The 17,379-nt window shown below is 44.3% G+C and overlaps 1 protein-coding gene across 1 annotated transcript in view; it reads left to right on the forward strand.

Annotated features, from left to right (window-relative positions):
- The window catches only part of EIF3H (eukaryotic translation initiation factor 3 subunit H), a 386,817-nt gene extending 371,961 nt beyond the window's left edge, over positions 1-14,856 (forward strand). The window contains exons 7-8 of the mRNA XM_078686862.1: positions 11,052-11,184; positions 14,619-14,856. Of these exons, the coding sequence (XP_078542988.1) occupies positions 11,052-11,184; positions 14,619-14,716 (231 nt within the window). The 3' untranslated portion in view covers positions 14,717-14,856. The remainder of the gene's footprint in view (positions 1-11,051; positions 11,185-14,618) is intronic.
- The last annotated feature ends 2,523 nt before the right edge of the window (positions 14,857-17,379 follow it).

A 17,379-nucleotide genomic window follows, 5' to 3' on the forward strand; every position in this document is an offset into this window, starting at 1 on the left:
ATCCCTGACCTGACTCCACATGTGGGCAGAGCTTCCTATATATCGAAGGTGGCAGGTGGTGGCCACCGATACTTATTTTTAGGGACCATGAATTTTTTTTCCAGCATCCAACTTTGTTTTTCAAAACAATTTTTATTCAACAATTTGCATAGCATTTCAATGACAGCATATTTTGCATGGCATGTGGATACGCAACTGTATTGTCACATAGTCATTCTTACATGTCTCATAAAACACATCCCACATGTCCATCACCTGTATCCCTCCACCTCCCAAGGATATGCACATCCGGAGGCCGCTCAGTATAAATTGTTCAAACACTCGTATCAGAGTCCGAGTCCTCGGGTAGCGGGGGTTCACATATACCACCCCGGTAAGTGTTCCATCCTCCCCAGACCCTCTCCCGTTTTTTTCGGACAGCCTCGATGTATATATACTGACTTTTCTGCCACCATCGCCATATCCATATTTTTGCACCACTGAGTAAGAGTGGGACTGGCACTAGACACCCAGCGTTGTGCAATGTTTTGTTTTGCTACAGTCATGCTTAAGGTTACCCTGTCTTGGGCAATCGTATTTAAGTCTGTTGGTTCCCATATATTGAGTAGGCAGCATCTCGGGTCTGGTAGTACGGTGACCCGTGTGACCTGGGAGAGTGTCCTCATCACCGCCATCCAGTACCCTACGATTTTAGGTCAATTCCCGATAGTATGATAAAACATACCTGTCTCTCCGCATTGTCTGAGGCAGAGCAGTGTGTCTGCCCGCCGTATCTTATGCAGGAGTGTCCTAGTGTAGTATGTGCGATGTAGAATTTTTAATTGCATTAGCCTGAGCCTCGATGGAATTGCAGCTTCCCTAGGGGAATCCAGCGCCTCGCGCCAGTCCGCCTCGTCAATGTCTCCCAACTCGCGCTCCCACGCGGCCTTCAGGGTCTCTGTGGGGTCTGGTCTATTATTAACTATTTTATTATAGGTCAGCGAGATTGCCTTTTTTTGAAGGTGATCTGTCAGGAGTCTATCCTCCAACAGAGAGGATTCCTCAGAACTCTCATCTGGTGGTAACAGGGACTGCAATGCATGTCTAACCTGCATGTAACGGAACTGTTCCGTCGTCCCTATGCCATAGGTGGCCTGTAGATGGGCAAAGGTAACCACCCCTCCTCTCTGCCACAAATCCCCAACTGTCGATATGCCTATTGAGTCCCAATTACGGAATCTATTGGTATTGCCTAGCATCCCGAGTTTCTTTGTGTCCCATAGTGGCATTGCCTGTGTGATGACCCTGTCCCAACCAAGTGTTCGTTGTGCCTCAAACGTAAACGTATCGAATGCAGTGTTGGCCCTGTAATATTGTCCCTCTTCTTTTTATTGTACAAGGCGCTCATGAGCCCTGATGGTGCTAGAAGATGTCTTAAACAAAACATGTTGACTTTAGCAGTTTGTCTGTGGGGGGTTGATGTGAGCCCTTGATTCTCATAGATATACCCACCCCTTCACTTTTTTTATCCTGCCCATGAGACTCTGAAATAAAGGTATAGACGTAGGGTACTCATGAGGCAGTTTTAACTTCACAAATTCGCTGCACTTGTCCTTATCACGTTTTCCCAGTCTGGGTTGGTAACATTGTGCACCCACCTTTTGTTTTTGTATTCGTCTGTTTTATGTTACCCCCACCCTTATGCTCCATCTTCTGCGTGGCTACGCCAGGATGTATTGTAAAGCAGGCCCAATGATGAAGCATGTCACACACACTTGTGTGTGTGAGTGAGGGCAACTTTTACAAACTTTGTGTGTGTCCTTGTATGCTTTATCTGTCATTCATTTCCTCGTTCCGCACTACCCCTTTGTGTGTGTGTGTAGGTTATAATTTGAGGGTTAGGGTAGTGGAGTTGAATACCCTCTCCCCCTTATTTTTGTGTGAGATGATATGTGAGACATTGTCCTTATCACCCTGGCTTGTGTCCGCCATAATGATCTTGAGTGAAAAATCTATCCTGGTCAGCTCCGACTCTATCTGTCATGCAATGCTCTAGGCTGATCTTTACTGTAACAACACAAAAAGGGGCTTCAAGTCAAACTAAGAAACCGCCCATGAACTGATCCCGTTCCCCCACCCCCTCCCTGCTTCCCTGCCTAGCGGATTTAAAACTACCCGCCTCCCCAACTCAGCAGAGTACTTAAGTCCCATAACCGTGTACTTGCACGAGGGGAGGTGGAAGTGTCTCTCCATGCCCCACCACTGACCCCCGAAAAAACGTCCTTTCAGTCTGCAAAGGCACTGTATACGCCCAATTTCTGTCCCTCCGAGGGAGCCACGTTCATACACATCTTGCAAAGTCAATCGCCATCATCGTCTGGCTACCTGGATATGTCTTGATCCTTTCGTCGCTTCGTTGTCTTAACTGAAAACCACATATGGCCCTGATACAATGCAGGGGCAGGACCATGTGTGTCGCCGTTGCCCTGGTTGCGCCACGTGGCTTCACGGTAGTTTCTTTACCAATATCATTCTATGTCACTCCCGTTTCTTGTCTCCTCGTTCAGCCCTTGAGTTTCTCCCTCCTTCTCGCATTGAGCCGTTTGCGAGGGTTGTCGCAGTTGTCTTACCTCCTGCCTGTGGCTCTCTTTGGCTGGTCGCCATCCCTCCAGCCAGTCCTGCCCCTCTCCTGGCTACGCAAAGAACCAGGTTTTTCCTTCTGCCTCGACTCTCAACTTAGCTGGATAAAGCATTGCGTATTTAAGTTCCTTGTTGCGGAGCTCCCACTTGACCTCCGTGAAGTTGCATCGTTGTGCAGTGACGGCAGCTGTGTAGTCTGGGAAGAGGGTTACCACACTATTGTCAAATCGGAGGGGCGGACCGACCCTAGCCACCTGCAGGATCGCATCTCGGTCTCTGAAATTAAATATTCGTGCCAGGATAGTTCGTGGGGGGCTCCCGGTTTGGGTCGCCCGCCCGGTACTCGGTGTGCCCTTTCCACCAAGAAGAATTTGGAGAGTCCATGAGGATGTAGTCGTGTTTGGACCAGCTCTTCCACAAAGAGATACAAGGCTGGCCCCTTGACACTTTCTGGAACACCCACTAAGTGTACATTGTTGCCCCGAGAGTGCCCTTCTTGATCGTCCAGTTTCTCCGCCATTTGCTTGGTTGCAAGCTCAAGTTGGCGCACCTGCCTCTGTAGGGTTGCCGTGTCTGCTGAGAGGGCCGTCGTTGTGGTTTCTATCTCTGCCACTCTCGAGCTCATCTTGGAGATATCCGCCCTTAGCAGCTTTACATCACTGGAGATGGTGCCTATGGAGGTTTGCATTTGCAGCAGAGTGGCCATCACATCCTGGAGGGTGATCTCCTTTGGCTATTCTGGTGGCTGACTATTTGTAGCTCTCGGTACCGTGTTGGGCCTGTCTTGCTGTTCTTTTGCAACTGCATATTTATCGATGCGATTGCTTTGCACCGATCTGGGACCTCTTGCACTCATGGTGCTTCAGCCATGAAATAGGTACCTTTCGGTTATGCGGCGCAGGGCCAGCGGCGTCAGTCACCCACAGTTAATACCAGGCCGATACTTGGGGGTAGGGTCCGACAGTTCCACTTCTCTTTGCCCTGGTGCTAGTTTAAATGAATGCGGTTTGGCGCTGCGGCTGTGTAGTGTAGTGCCGCACCACCGAGGGTGCGGCGCAGTTTATAGGTTCTGGTGAGGTTCGTTTACTGTATGCGGGCTGGCACTCTCTCCTAGCAGCAACACAGTGTCTCTATATTGTTGTCCTCCTCACGCCTTCCACACACGCTGCTGCTACCCACCATCAGAGATCGCCTTCTTTGGGCCCCCATGGTGCCACTCCCAGGGAGCCTACGCCTCAATCACAGCCGCCGCACACCTCAACGCTCCCCTTCCATGCGGTCTCTACCGGGTGTCCTCTCTGCGTAGGATGTAGGAGATGGTGGGCCGCTCCTTCCCGCCAACCTCTGCTGTGCGCTGCGGGCCCATGCAGTATGCCCCAACAAAGCGCTCTCTGGTGTTGTACTGCGCCTTAAAGTATCCCGCGGTGTCACTGCTGCCAGGGTCCGGGTCTGCGCCTCACTTTCGTGTTGCGGTGCTTCCGACGATCTGCTCCTTGATGAGGGCGGCGACTATGACCACGCTCCAGTCGCCAGCCACGTAGCCGCTGCGTGCGGTTGTGGCAATTACTTTAGCCCCCGGCTGCACCGCCGGGTCAAGGCCGCGTCTCTGCCTCTTGGGCTGCTGCGGCTCCGATGGCACGTTTTCAATCCAAATTTCGCCAGCGTCCTCACCTTCTCCCCCCCTTCCCCCCCTTCAAGCATCAAACTTTGACCAAGAAAGAGCAAAGCAGAATAGTGGGGGGGAAAAAGGACAAGAAAGCTGTGAAAACAGAGACAAAGGTAGAAGCAGAGGTGAAAAACCACCTGCAAGAAGGAGACCGAGGAAGGAAAACCAGGGTGGACGAAGAAGGATGCGTGTGTTGGTTCATTTAAGACCCAGCAGTCCTGGTAAACAGCTGCCCTGGGAAGGGACATTATAAAAGCTTTGGTCCCAGCGCTTTTTTTCCAAAATGAATTAAGCACTGCTTTTGGCATCCACCATAAACCCTTTTAACCTCCAACAATCTTTTCTACTCTCTGCCTAGACCCACTCCCTGGAACCTCACACGTCAGTCGAGGCTGGTGCAGGTAAGCATGGTGGGGTGGTGGAACAGGGCAGGGGGGACGGAATAGGTTTTATTTATTTATTTAATTTGACCTATTCTGTTGTCTGTCACTTTGCCGCCTCACCGCACTTACCTGCGCCGGCCGCCGCTGCATTCACATGCACTGCAATGCTGCCAGTTCACAAGTGGGGGGACTAATTAGCATAAGCAATGTGCATTGGTGTCACATGACGTCACAGGAAGGGATGTCACCACCCTGTGAGAGTCTACCTTTTAACCTTTACAACCTTCATTGCTTGCTATGGCCACCTCCTTTGATAGTTACCCATGTTTTATCAAGACAAAGCCTTCAATTGTTTTGGTAACGCTCAACAATTTGAGATGGTACAACAAGAAGTCTGGAACTGAGTTGCTCACTTCCATTCAAAATGTTTATGAAGAGGTTGGTAGGTATTTTCCTGACTTGCGGGTAATTACTTAGGAGGTAAATGGGCTGCTTCAGATAGCACTGTCCCATTACGACTCAACTGCATAAGTAAAACCCTAGAAAAAACAATTTGTGCACATTTGATCTTGAAAACTTGTGATTTAAACTATCTAATAAGCCTCGCAGACATCTAATAAAAAATTCAGCTGGAGGGTGGCCCTCAAATAAAAAAGTTTGAAGACATCTGCCCTATGGCTATCCTTCAGGGCCCTAGGATGCGCAGGTACCTCTGGTTGGGTTACTCCTGGCAGATCTGTCCTCAGCACAGTCTTTGCCCCTTCATCTGGCTTTGGGTTCCTCACTGACATCAGTGCTGACTTCGGCTATGGCACCAAAGTGTGCACCAATCGCTTGAATGCCGATGCCACCGAGGAAGGATCCCCAACCCCTGACCTTGATTATTGACTTACATATAGGGGCTTATAGAGACAGATTGACATAGACACCAACACAGACCGATGGCTAGACATACTTGGAAGTAGACAGTGAGAGAGGCAAATTGATAGAGACAGATAAAATATAGAGGAAAGCATAAAGATAGACGGCAAGTGACGGTTTAATACAGATACAGAGACGGACAGAGATAAAGACAGCGTGAAAAAGAGACAGGTAGGCCGAGCTAGAGATGCATATCTAGGTAATGACAGATAACAAAGCCATAGACGGGAAGCAACCGAGATAGAGACAGATTATGAAAGCGAATGAGGCATACAGACGCAGATAGCCATTGAAACAGATAACGGGTACAGAGGCAGACTTACAGAGACAAATATTGGCAGAGAGAGGTGAAGACGGATAATGACCGCTAAATGTAGAGACCGCTAGAAAGACGAACACAAATGGAGAAGCAAATAGACCAAAAGACATACTGAAAGAGTTGAAAAAGATGGAGACCGAAATAGCGATACTGAGAGAGACAAATAGACCAAGAGATAACACTAGCAACACAGATAAAAGGTAAGGAGGCACAGACAGAGATGTCTTAAGATGGAGAAAGACCGAAAAAGACAAACCGAGAAATCTAGAGCTGGAGACAGATAGGCAGACGGAGTAGCGGGCAGAGGAAGCGAGAAAAAGACAGATAGCCAGAGAGAGGAAATCACAGATGGCGATAGACAACGAAAGCAAAAGATTCAGCTGCAAACAGAGCTAGTAGTGGTCAGGCCCACTGCACTCTAAGGTTTTTTGTTTTATTTTTTATTACAAGGAATTAACAGAGCACTGTTTTACGAAACAAACGTGTGTAACGCTACTATTAACAACTGATTAGTCAAAACATTTGAATACAAGCTGAACACGAAATACCAGTTTCCAATAGAAATTATAACAAACAATCCCAATGCCCAAAGGCAAGAACATACTGGCACCAGCTAGTGAAATATTACTCCAATGTGCATAAGCAAACTGTCATCGCTCAACTTAACTGGCAAGCAAGTTACTTAATGGCTGTGCTGTTATAACATTGAAATATAGCTAACCAGTATCAAAAGAAGGCTGACACAAATACCATTTTGTCTATGTATTATTATGAATTCAACTGCTAAATTTGTTTCTAGACCAGACCTAAAAAGGACGTCACTGTACCGATCGAATCTCTTTAATTTCTATTGATTTATCTATCATTATTTAATGGTAATCAAGCATGTGAATATTAACCATAATATACATCTAAAACCTTTAATGCACATTGCTGAAAATCTACAGATTTTGAAGGGGGTCTGTGACCAATAGGAAGGCAGAAATTCATTTTGCCTTTCCACAGGTTTGTTTGTTAATTAATAAAACATGTTTCTCCCCACTTAGGCATACATATCACAGACAGTGGTAAAAGAAAAAACATACATACTGCTCACTTACCAAATTCAGCTTCTGATGAAGTTGGTTAGGTTGTATGATAGAAGCATGCACGATTAAACCATGTATGCCTCTACCACGCATCCCAAACCACAAAAGGGTCCTAACCACGCATTCCTTTACCACGCAATTTAGTGGTATAGGCATAATGGTAAAGGGGAATGTGTGGCTAAGGTTGCCACTACCCCGACCTTTCCTCTATCCCGACTGCCCCACCCACCCCCATGCTGTTCCTAAAACCCTGCCCTTTTACCTACACCACCGACCCCCCGCACAGACACTACCCAGTGCCCTCCCACTGCCCTAAGGCCTAAAACCCTGCACCTTGACCTACACTACCCCCCACCACTGCACTCTCCCTTAAACTACCCCAACCCCTTCCACTGTCCCGAAACCTACCCCAGCCCTAAAAACTGCCCTGCCTACTCATTTCCCTCCCACTGCCCTAAGACCTAAAACCCTGTCCCTTTACTTATACTACCCTAATCCCCCCACCCCCGCGCTGTCCCTTAAACTTCTTCAACCCCTTCCAGTGCCCTGAAACCTAACCCAAACACCGCAGCCCTAAAAACTTTCCCGACCACCCAATCCCCTCCCACTGCCCCATGGCCTAAAACCCTGCCCCTTTACTTGCATTACCACACGCTGTCCCTTAAACTACCCCCAACCTCTTTCACTACCATAAAACCTACCCAGACACCTCCCCACCCGCCCCACCGCGGCGTCTTCCTTCTTCCGTCTTCACCGTCTTCCGGCTATTCAGCAGCTAAACTGCGCACTGCCTTAACCACGCATATGCGTGTTGAGGCAGATGCATGGTTAAGGCAAGCGTGGTTGGGCTTTCATAGTCTGAACACCCTTGGTTAAGACCCCAGTGTTCCGACTGTTTCCCCATTGGTGATAAATGACTTATAAGACTGAGCAACAGAGATTTAAACACTGGAAATATAGTCAAGCTCAGGAACATACAAATCGAAAAAAATTATAAAATAAGAAACAAGTATGAAAAAGTAATCTTTTAACATGGTGCATGCACTAACCTGGATATAATCTACTATCACTAGTGTACAAGAGAGAATGAAAGTAACATTTAAAACGTTGCCCCGTTAAATGTTTCAATTCTAGATTGATTGGTACCGATATAGCACTTATTACTCCCGATGAAGTATTGAGGCACTTTGAAGATGTTGTAGAGGCTTTAAACTTGATGTGGCAGATATAACAATACCATACCTGAAGTCCCGTTCAAAGTGCTTCCGTTTGGCCCAAGGGTATTGTGACTGTTCTGGCGGGGCACAGAACGTACAGGTTAGGTCTGAATGAAAACATTAACAAAATTATTACTCCCCATTAAGCCCTAACGCCGTGTGCTTTGTTTTCACAGTAAGCTTTTTAGGTCAGGCCTACCGGATAGAGCAGGCTGTCTTATTGTGAAGATCTATAGTGAATTTACCATTGACAATTGTTGATTTGGGGTGAGTGTCTGAAAAGTTTCAGCGCTCCGTCCATCATCTCCTTGTGTTTGCCCTAAGTTGGCAGGGTATGCCCAGACGTGGGTCCCTTGCTCACTTTACCACTGGATTCAAGCTAGCCTGGCTGATGAAGGGTGCTACCCAGAAACCGGTCCCAGGATACTTGTTTCCGGTTCAGGGAAGACCTGGCCTGGCAGTTCGGGCTGGACTGTCCCATGAGGCACAGGGTGAGGACTGGTTTGCAAATCACTGGGTCTGAACTGAAGTGGCAAAGTGAGCTAAAGAATGATGATGGATTCAACCCAGATCTGTGACTTGGGGTGAGTGTCTGAAAAGTTTAAGAGCTCCGTCCATCATCTCCTTGTGTTTGATTTATAAAGATTGAACACATTGAATTCAATGTACAGTTTTGGGATACCATCAGATATGTTTGTTTTTTTACTCCGGTATTTTGAAATGTTTTTTCCTTTACTTTCTTTAAACAATACTTTACAGGCAAACCTTGGGAAAGCCAACAGCTCGGCACTCTCATAAGCAAGACCTTTTGGCTTTGTTTGGCTCAACAAGGACCTGCAGTGGGCACTGTTAATTACTTGTCCTCCCATTTGGCTTTTTTACATTTGCTAGATCAGTCGTCCTTTTTCAAATCACTTTAAGAGACACATTTTGTAATAGTTTCACAACATGTTTTCGCTAAAACCCTTTATGATGCCACAGTGCGATTTAAATTTGGTTCTTGCTTTCCAAATGCTTAACCCTTTTGAGCCTATGCAAAGTTGTCCATTATTCCTCTAAACTGGTAGCAATAACATCAGCATCTCACGTGAATAAGCTTCAGGCCCTCTTGTTCGAGCTGCCTTATGCCAATTATTTTCTGTAGAAACTGGTGTTAAGAACTAAAGCTGCATTCCTGCCACAGGTAATAACGCCTTTTCATGTCATACAAACTATCTCTTTTCGGCAATCTTTGCTTCACCTCATCCCTTGAATAAGTGAGAGAGGCTCAACAATGAAGGCCTGCGCTTTTACATGGATTAATCCAAGGACTATCGGGTAGACCCTCAGCTCTTTGTGTCATTCTCTGGAGCAAAGAACAGTAAGCTGGTGCAGAATTGGCTTGATAGTCTGGTCCTTCGGGAGGGGCATTTTGCCCTCTCAGTCCTGGGTGCCCTCCTGATCTGAGCCATTCCACAGACCCACTACGTTTCAGGTGCTGCTTCAGTATCTATTCACTAGGTGAGAAATCTGCAGTTAGAAGCATCCTTCCGAAGAACATGTTAGTTACCTTTGGTAATTCTCTTTCTGGAGGATACTCTGTCTAACCCCAGATTACTCCTTGCCCTCCCACGTTTCTGTTCTGTGGCATGTTCTCTTTTTCTATCTTAAAATGTCCTAATTTAGGAATCTGTAAACCGGTCCTTCCAATTTGCTGATTGTCTCTACGTCTGAGGGCATGGAAAAGCTTACGAAAGCAACTTCTTCTTGATGTATGGGTCACTCTAAATAGGCGGCTCTGGTTATCACTTCCAGAGCAGACCAAAGTCAGCATGGAGATGAATCATTCTCCCTACTGACGTGCAGGAGCACTGAGGTGAGAAATCTGTGGGCATAGTATCCACCAGAAAGAGTATTACCAAAAGTGATCAAAATGTTCCTCAGGGTCATATGAAATGAGTAACTAGGATATTGCGAAGAGCCAAAGTGGAGATGTGTACAATAAAAAAAATATATATCCTTATGGACCAAACTATGCACCAAATTCTAGAACAATATTCACGGTCACATAAGGTTTGCCCCATTACTCCTGCAGTTCAGCACCGTGCTGAAAATCCCAGGTTTTCCGAAAGCACTTCATACATAGATAAGGAACCTCCCAGCTCACTGCCAAAGGAACATCACTGGCCCCTCCAATTCTCCCCACCATCAAGCGTTGTAAACAGGCCAATCTTCACAGAATTTCCCCCTTCCAATCATCCTCTGAAAGCCTCCTGTTCCTCCCCAACTAAACTGACGCTGATTGAATTCTAACACGAGCTTGAATGCATACGAGTTGCTTGACAACATAAGATGCTCTTTAATCTATTGTCAAGTCATGTCTTCACCAATGTAAAATCGGCATACCGGTGGAAGTTAGTATGGATTTTCGTGGAAAGGAAATATTGAAGAGCACATCATTGTAAAGGTTTTGTTTCCCATTTTAAGTAGAGATTTAGGGCACTAACATTTCCAATGTCCGTATAGCAGCTGTTCGCTTTCTTTTTTCAACTTGAATTTCTTTGACAATCAGTAAAATGTGACCTGTGCATGCAATCGAAACAAGTCCAGTGCAGTTTCTTTTCAGCTTCACCGGGAAACCACAGTTTTTGACATTCAGTCCGTATATGTTGAAGATCAGGAGGTCCAACAATACTTTAGGGCCATTTAATCACTATAAAAACTTAGTCGGACATTCCATTACAAAATGCAATCCTTTCTGAACGCAAGCTTTGTTCGAGCTTCTGAGGCTGACTCAGTTTAAAAGCCGGTATAGAGTAAGTAATTTATTAAGTTTTTCATTTTGCTTATTTGTTGTAGTATCAGCAAAGACGTCAGCAAGAAAACATGCAGCGTGTGACTCGGGGAGAGCCTCTCTTGCCAGAGGAAGACATGACTAAACTGTTCAAGCCTCCGCTGCCCCCTCCTCGGATGGACTCGCTGCTCATTGCCGGTAAGTTGGTAACAGGTGGAATTTTTCTAATCATAATATATTTAAAATGACATGTTAAAGAAAGCCCTCTAAGAGCAACAACATATGTTGCAATGTCTTCATCTACTTTTTGCAGTATACAGAAAAACTTATGCCTCTCGAGCACAAAGTTCACTTTAGTAACGAATCTCAACTCTAGCATTTGCATAGTCATATCGTAAACGTTACTAGGTTGACCATCACTAGGAGAAACGTCAGGAAGATTTTTAGACAACCGTATTCCTTCAACACCTAAATGATGAAGTAAAATGGCTTGTTTGGTTACTGGACCATACTTATCTGCACCAGTTGCTAGCACATATGTTAAAAATAACTTTTTCCATTCCTTCCAAGGAATGACAGGATCTCCAGGAGTAGCAAGGAAAGAAGGAGGAGCAGCTAGACTTTGATCACCCATAACAAAATATTAAACACACTGTAAAAAAAAAATCAGTATAAATTATGAGAAAAATCTCAACTGATTTACAAGTCCACCTGTAAGAAACCAATGTTAGCATACAAAATAAACTAACATAAAAAATTAAAACAAAAAACCTTGTATGATGGAGTAACACCAGCACGCTCAATCTATTAATCTTATTTCAAGGTCGACGGAATGTCCGATGGAAAACTACTTAATTGAAGAGAAAATGTTTTAAATGATTCTCAGCGCTGATAGTCTAAATTGTAGAGAGTTTTTCCAATCGCCAATAGTCAAAAAAGCATAAACCTTATGAATCGTATATGTAGAAAGAGTTTTCCCAATTTTATAAAATGGCCACCACTGTGCGTCCTTCATGTTGCTCACGCCTATGACACTTACGTTCTTCGATCGGACTCTGCACAGCGCATAGATAAAGCACTTGGCAACAGCGCGTTGATGAAGCAACTGGCATCCTCCATGAGCGAAAACAAATCACTGTTTTGTCAGTTGAAGTGTAAGTTGTTTATGTTTCAACTTTTCGTCGATTGCATTCACCGTGGACCGTAAAAGTAATAACGACTAAATCAAATCTTTTATGTACTTCTACAGCATTTTAGTCACTCAGCGGCATTTCAATCTTTTTGCAGCTTCACAGTACAGCATCACAGTAGTTCACTCGCTATTTAGCCATTTAGTGCGTTCACTTGCATTCAGTGTACTCCGTGCAGGTTACGTTTGCAGCAACAGTTAAATCCAATCAATTGCGCCGTTGCAGGGCACTTTACGCGCATTAAAACTTTTTACCTTCCTAAATCCAATCATTTACGTAGTTCCAGAGCACTTTTACTCGCATTAAAGCTTCTTATTTCACACTCGTAACCAACCACAGCACGACCAGGGGAACATTGAAATGAAATTATTTTTAGTATGCCACAAGTCAGCTGTTCGCTCTTTCAATCGTTATAAATGTTGGGCAACGAGAATAAAAGTATAGTACTCACAATGAGGAAATAAAATTTCCTTTTAAAGGATGTATCCAGGGGTGGAGGTACGAGTTGATTGTCTTCCCCCTGCGCAGAATGAGTTCCGCTTGTCGCCAATGTAAAGATCTTCTCCACACAAAAATATGATGAAAGAAGTCTGTATTGTAGAAGTTAAGTAGAGGCACCTCCAGCTTCACAGCTCTAATTGAGCTACTTCAAACAACAACATTCTATCTTGGCAACAAGTCTACATTCTATATGTATGAAAGCTCCACAACTACACACTACGAATTGATGCTTACAGGGTAAGTAACATAATCCTGGACGTGGGTGCTAGGGGATTGACAGCAAGGAGTGGGCATTATGTTCTATACTAGCATGGAGCACATGAACGCGTGACTGGGGTGGAGGAGGGTTTACCTACGCCACAAATCACTTGAGACTGGTCACTGTGATAATTACTTACTCTAATTCCTTCTAGAACAGCACTGCAATTCATGCTAACACAACGAGCAAAAACGTCAGGGATTGGGTTCGTCCTCAAATCCTGTTTCTCATTAGTTTTGGTGGTATTCACTTCTTTGGAATATCCAGACTGTCCTGCAAAGCCCTATTCCATTAGGCCAGATATTCTTTTCTTTGTAATTGTAACATCTCCACTTCTTTCAAAGTAATGAGTGACACATCTAGTTCGAGGGGCAGTCTTGTATGGTGATCTTCACTAAGGAACAATACTATCTTACAAGAAGCATCAGCCCTCTGTCCCAGTTTTGTAGGAGGCAGTACTAACGCAACAAAGTAAAACAATTACTGCTTATCAAGGTAATTAAAAGTGCTTGCTAAAGAAACCAGTAGAAGCTTCGGAATCTGGCAATAAATCAGATCTACTTCAATATCCTGTTCCAGGGTAGTTTCTCGTGTAAGTGCATACTTAAACCACACACAACCCTGCATCTCTGCAGAATGGCTCCCAGGCCATTGCAGTGCGTATATGTCCGGCCCTTTCTTCAGAAATAACTCACAATATTCCTAACACTAAAACTGTATAAAACCCTTGCCCTGCTGCCCTTTTGAGCACTGGGACCAACTAGTGCACCTAAATATGCTTATAGTATAACAATCAGTGGCATAGTTATGGGAATGATGTTTACTTGCAAAAAATGTTTTAACTGACAACTTCCCACTAAATTGTTATTCTAGACCTACCGCAGTCTTTCAAAAGTATCTGCTCTTCCTTAAATAGTGGTGACGAGAACTGGACAGAATTATACATGTGTTCTAAGCAAGCTTTGGATGAAAGGGTCCAGCCACAACTTCATGTGTACCCCGACTCCACGCTAACTTCATGTAACAAGTACATTGCACGGGCCCAAATACCTCTGCCTGTGTCATTTGAAAGACACCCTATAAATAGGTGGACTTAAATTGCCATGAATCTCTCATTTGGGGAATGCTGAGCTTAGCTATATAGATAACAATAACCATACGCATGGAAAAAACTACACCATCCAGTCAACAATGCATCTGTTTGGACCACTTCACACCAACACATGAGCCCAAGGTTAAGTACTGTGTTCAAGGTGCCCAGACTGAAAAGACAGAGACCTGCTAGAGTGTGAAACATAGATGTATGGTGGCTCCCACATTACATCTAACAGATGTAGGATAACCACCATATAATTGTGAACATTCGTCATTTGGTGTCTTTGCCTCTTACTGCCCCATGTGCCTGCACACCACTGAAATATTATTTAGTTAGACATCATTGGTGCTGCAACAGCAAATTGGGGACATGCATGAAAATACATTCTGTACAGTTGGCTGCTGCCATAGACATGTGAAGGGTCTCCTTTGGAGCGATTAGTTATATTTATGTAATTGCGATAATTAATCTATGAAAAATGTTCTATTAAAAAGTGATTGCGTTTCAAAGGTTTTACCTAACATTGTAAATTGTGGTTGTCTTCAAGAGGTTTAGCCTTATAACATATTTCTGTTTGTGTTTTCAGGACAAATTAACACCTATTGTCGCAATGTCAAGGAGTTTACTGCGCAGAGCCTTGGTAAACTTTTCATGGCTGAAGCTCTTCAAAGTCAAAACAACTAGAGAAAATGGGTGTCCTTTGCAAATAATTCTACCTGATATAACAAAAATACTATTTGAATTTTGTAGGTCTACTTTGATATTATTTTAACGTGTCTAAAAATAACACAAACTCAATGAAAATAAACTGTTACGACATGGTTTCCATTCTTGTTTTCATTTACTCTACAATTTGAATTCAATATGAAATGTTGCTTTTATGTGGTAGAATTGATAATTGTGTCATCGGTTTTGAATGCCAGTCCAGTGAAATACCCGAGAATGAGGAGGGGATGCTCAATGATGGCAATAGCGTAATGAAGCTTGAGCCTTCCAAGACTATTGCACCAATACATAATGTCGTTTTTTCATGATGTATGTCCAAAAAGAAGTGAGGAGAAGGGGCTTCTGGAAAGCTTAATAGAACTGGCAGTTTTTTTCCAGTGCTTTTAAGAAGGGTTTATGGTCTGACATGTATTTCTTTAGGCAACTGGTGTTTTTATTGTATTCTACCAGACGGTTCTTGCTTGCTGATTTTAGGTAGCAGTAAAGACTACGATCTTTAAAACGGGACATTATGGATTGTGGTCTACCTCCGTGGGTGACTGTGTATAATGGTGTGGATTTAATTCTGTGGGCTTTATATTGGCATCTTTATTTCACAGCTAACCATTGTAGGTTGATTCAAGGTTGCAGTTGTTACATGTTTGTGTCTGAGATCAGTTTGCCATTAATTTGGCCAGAATTTGTAGTTTTCTCATCAGCCTTGTTTTTGTGCTCCAGTACACTGTGTGAAAGGAGGAGGACTGCATTTTCTCTGCTTGCAACTGTCACAAAGTTCAGCTTGTCTGCTGATGATAAAAAGACAAATGGAAAAAAAGGCAAATACGCGAGCTGAAATAGTAGCTCTGTGTGTGTGTGTGTGTGTGTGTGTATATATATATATATATATATATATATATATATGTGTGTGTGTGTATATATTCCTTCATTAAAAAAACATGGATGATTCGACCACAGCAACACTCAACATGGAACGCCTTCAACTGTACAAAATGGCATATGAAGAAAAGCCAAATACGCAAGCTGAAATAGTAGTCATGTCTGTATACATATATATTTGTGTGTATGTATGTATACATGTTTGTGGCATGAGTAGCTGCAGATAAACATACTGTGCATACTTCTTCCATCTACTGTTGGGCTCGGACATGTACAAGATGATTTTCCTCGAAAGTAGTATTTTTGAGTCATTGGGACCTGATGACTCCACCTATTAGTGGTAAAGCAGATGGGCTTCTGCTCCATTGCTGGATTGTTTTTCTCTGCCGTCTGTTTCAGATGTGTCTGAGTTCTCCTGTTTGAGACACTATGCAGTTCTCGCCGGGCCTTCAGATTCATGCCCTGTGTGTGCAAAAGACAAACACACAAGACAAACAATTACGCTTGCAGTTACATTTCAAACCGGTGTACGACCTTCTAGAGACCAGCAAGTCACCTTTTGAGGAACGTTCACTTGGAAAGACTTCTGTTTCGATTCTGTCCCAATCGTCACGCCATGTGTCCCTGGCAAGATCACCATGAAGTCTGTAATCTGTGTTTGTCCTTCGAACACCGTGAAGATTCCTGTTTGCCTCTGTGTCTATGGAGCACAGAAGAGAATAGATGACACTCCGGACCTCTTCGGAGAGAGTGGCGTAGGATGCTGAGCACCCAGATTCCACAGCTGTCGAGGGTGACAGTTCACAGGCACTTTCTGACCTTTATGACTCCCAGGATCAAACGGAAGGCTTGGTTCCCTGGTATAATTATGATGCCGAGTTCCCACAGTACACAAATCCAGATCTGTAGCCTAGGAAAACATTGCCCCAGGTGAGGTTGATATGTACCACTAGGTACGCCAGTGGGCAGCTGCCTTTTATGAGGTGGAAATGCACGTAGAAAAAGAGGAGGATGACTACCTCATGGAGACCTTGCCTGCTACTAACTGTTCACTCCAATATGTGCCTACTCTTAAAGGGGTCCTTAAGCCGGCTGCTGAAAGTTTGAAGGAGCCAGTGAAAGCTAGGATGGTCACCCTGAGAGTTGATAAAAAGTTTAAGGTGCCATCTACTGACCCCCATACCGATGAGGTCAGTTACCCCCAACTCCTTGGTGGTACATACAACTCGAAAACAGGCTAATACTCAGGCGACAGGGGATGCACCTCTCCAGACCAGGAGAGTACAAATATTGATTCCGGGGGCAAAAGAGAAGCAGCACACTCTGCAACTCAGTGGCTGTTGGAGAATGTATTACTAGTAGGGATAGGTATGCACCTACCACTTGCAACAAGGCTACCCACTTTACATAAGGGCCAGACAAGGTCTCAAAACATTAGCCCCTGGCTCAAACCTCGATAGCAGGCTGGCTTAACTCAGGAGGCAGGTACATAAACAATTTACAAGCAGCAAAACATTAAATAAGTAAGACATAATACACAATACAAATCCCACAGCAATTTATAGGAAATATTGCTATCTTTACACCACAATGACAAAAATCCAATGTAGGGAGTGGAGATATGAATTTTGAAAGATTAACCTCTTTATAGTGCTTAAAACATAGGGGGCCAACCTTGGACATCTGGCCACACTTGACCCGGGACAAAGTCAAACTTTGATGCCAATCACGATGAAGTCATGGTC

The sequence above is a fragment of the Lissotriton helveticus genome, chromosome 4_1, assembly GCF_964261635.1.
Source record: "Lissotriton helveticus chromosome 4_1, aLisHel1.1, whole genome shotgun sequence".
NCBI lineage: Eukaryota > Metazoa > Chordata > Amphibia > Caudata > Salamandridae > Lissotriton > Lissotriton helveticus.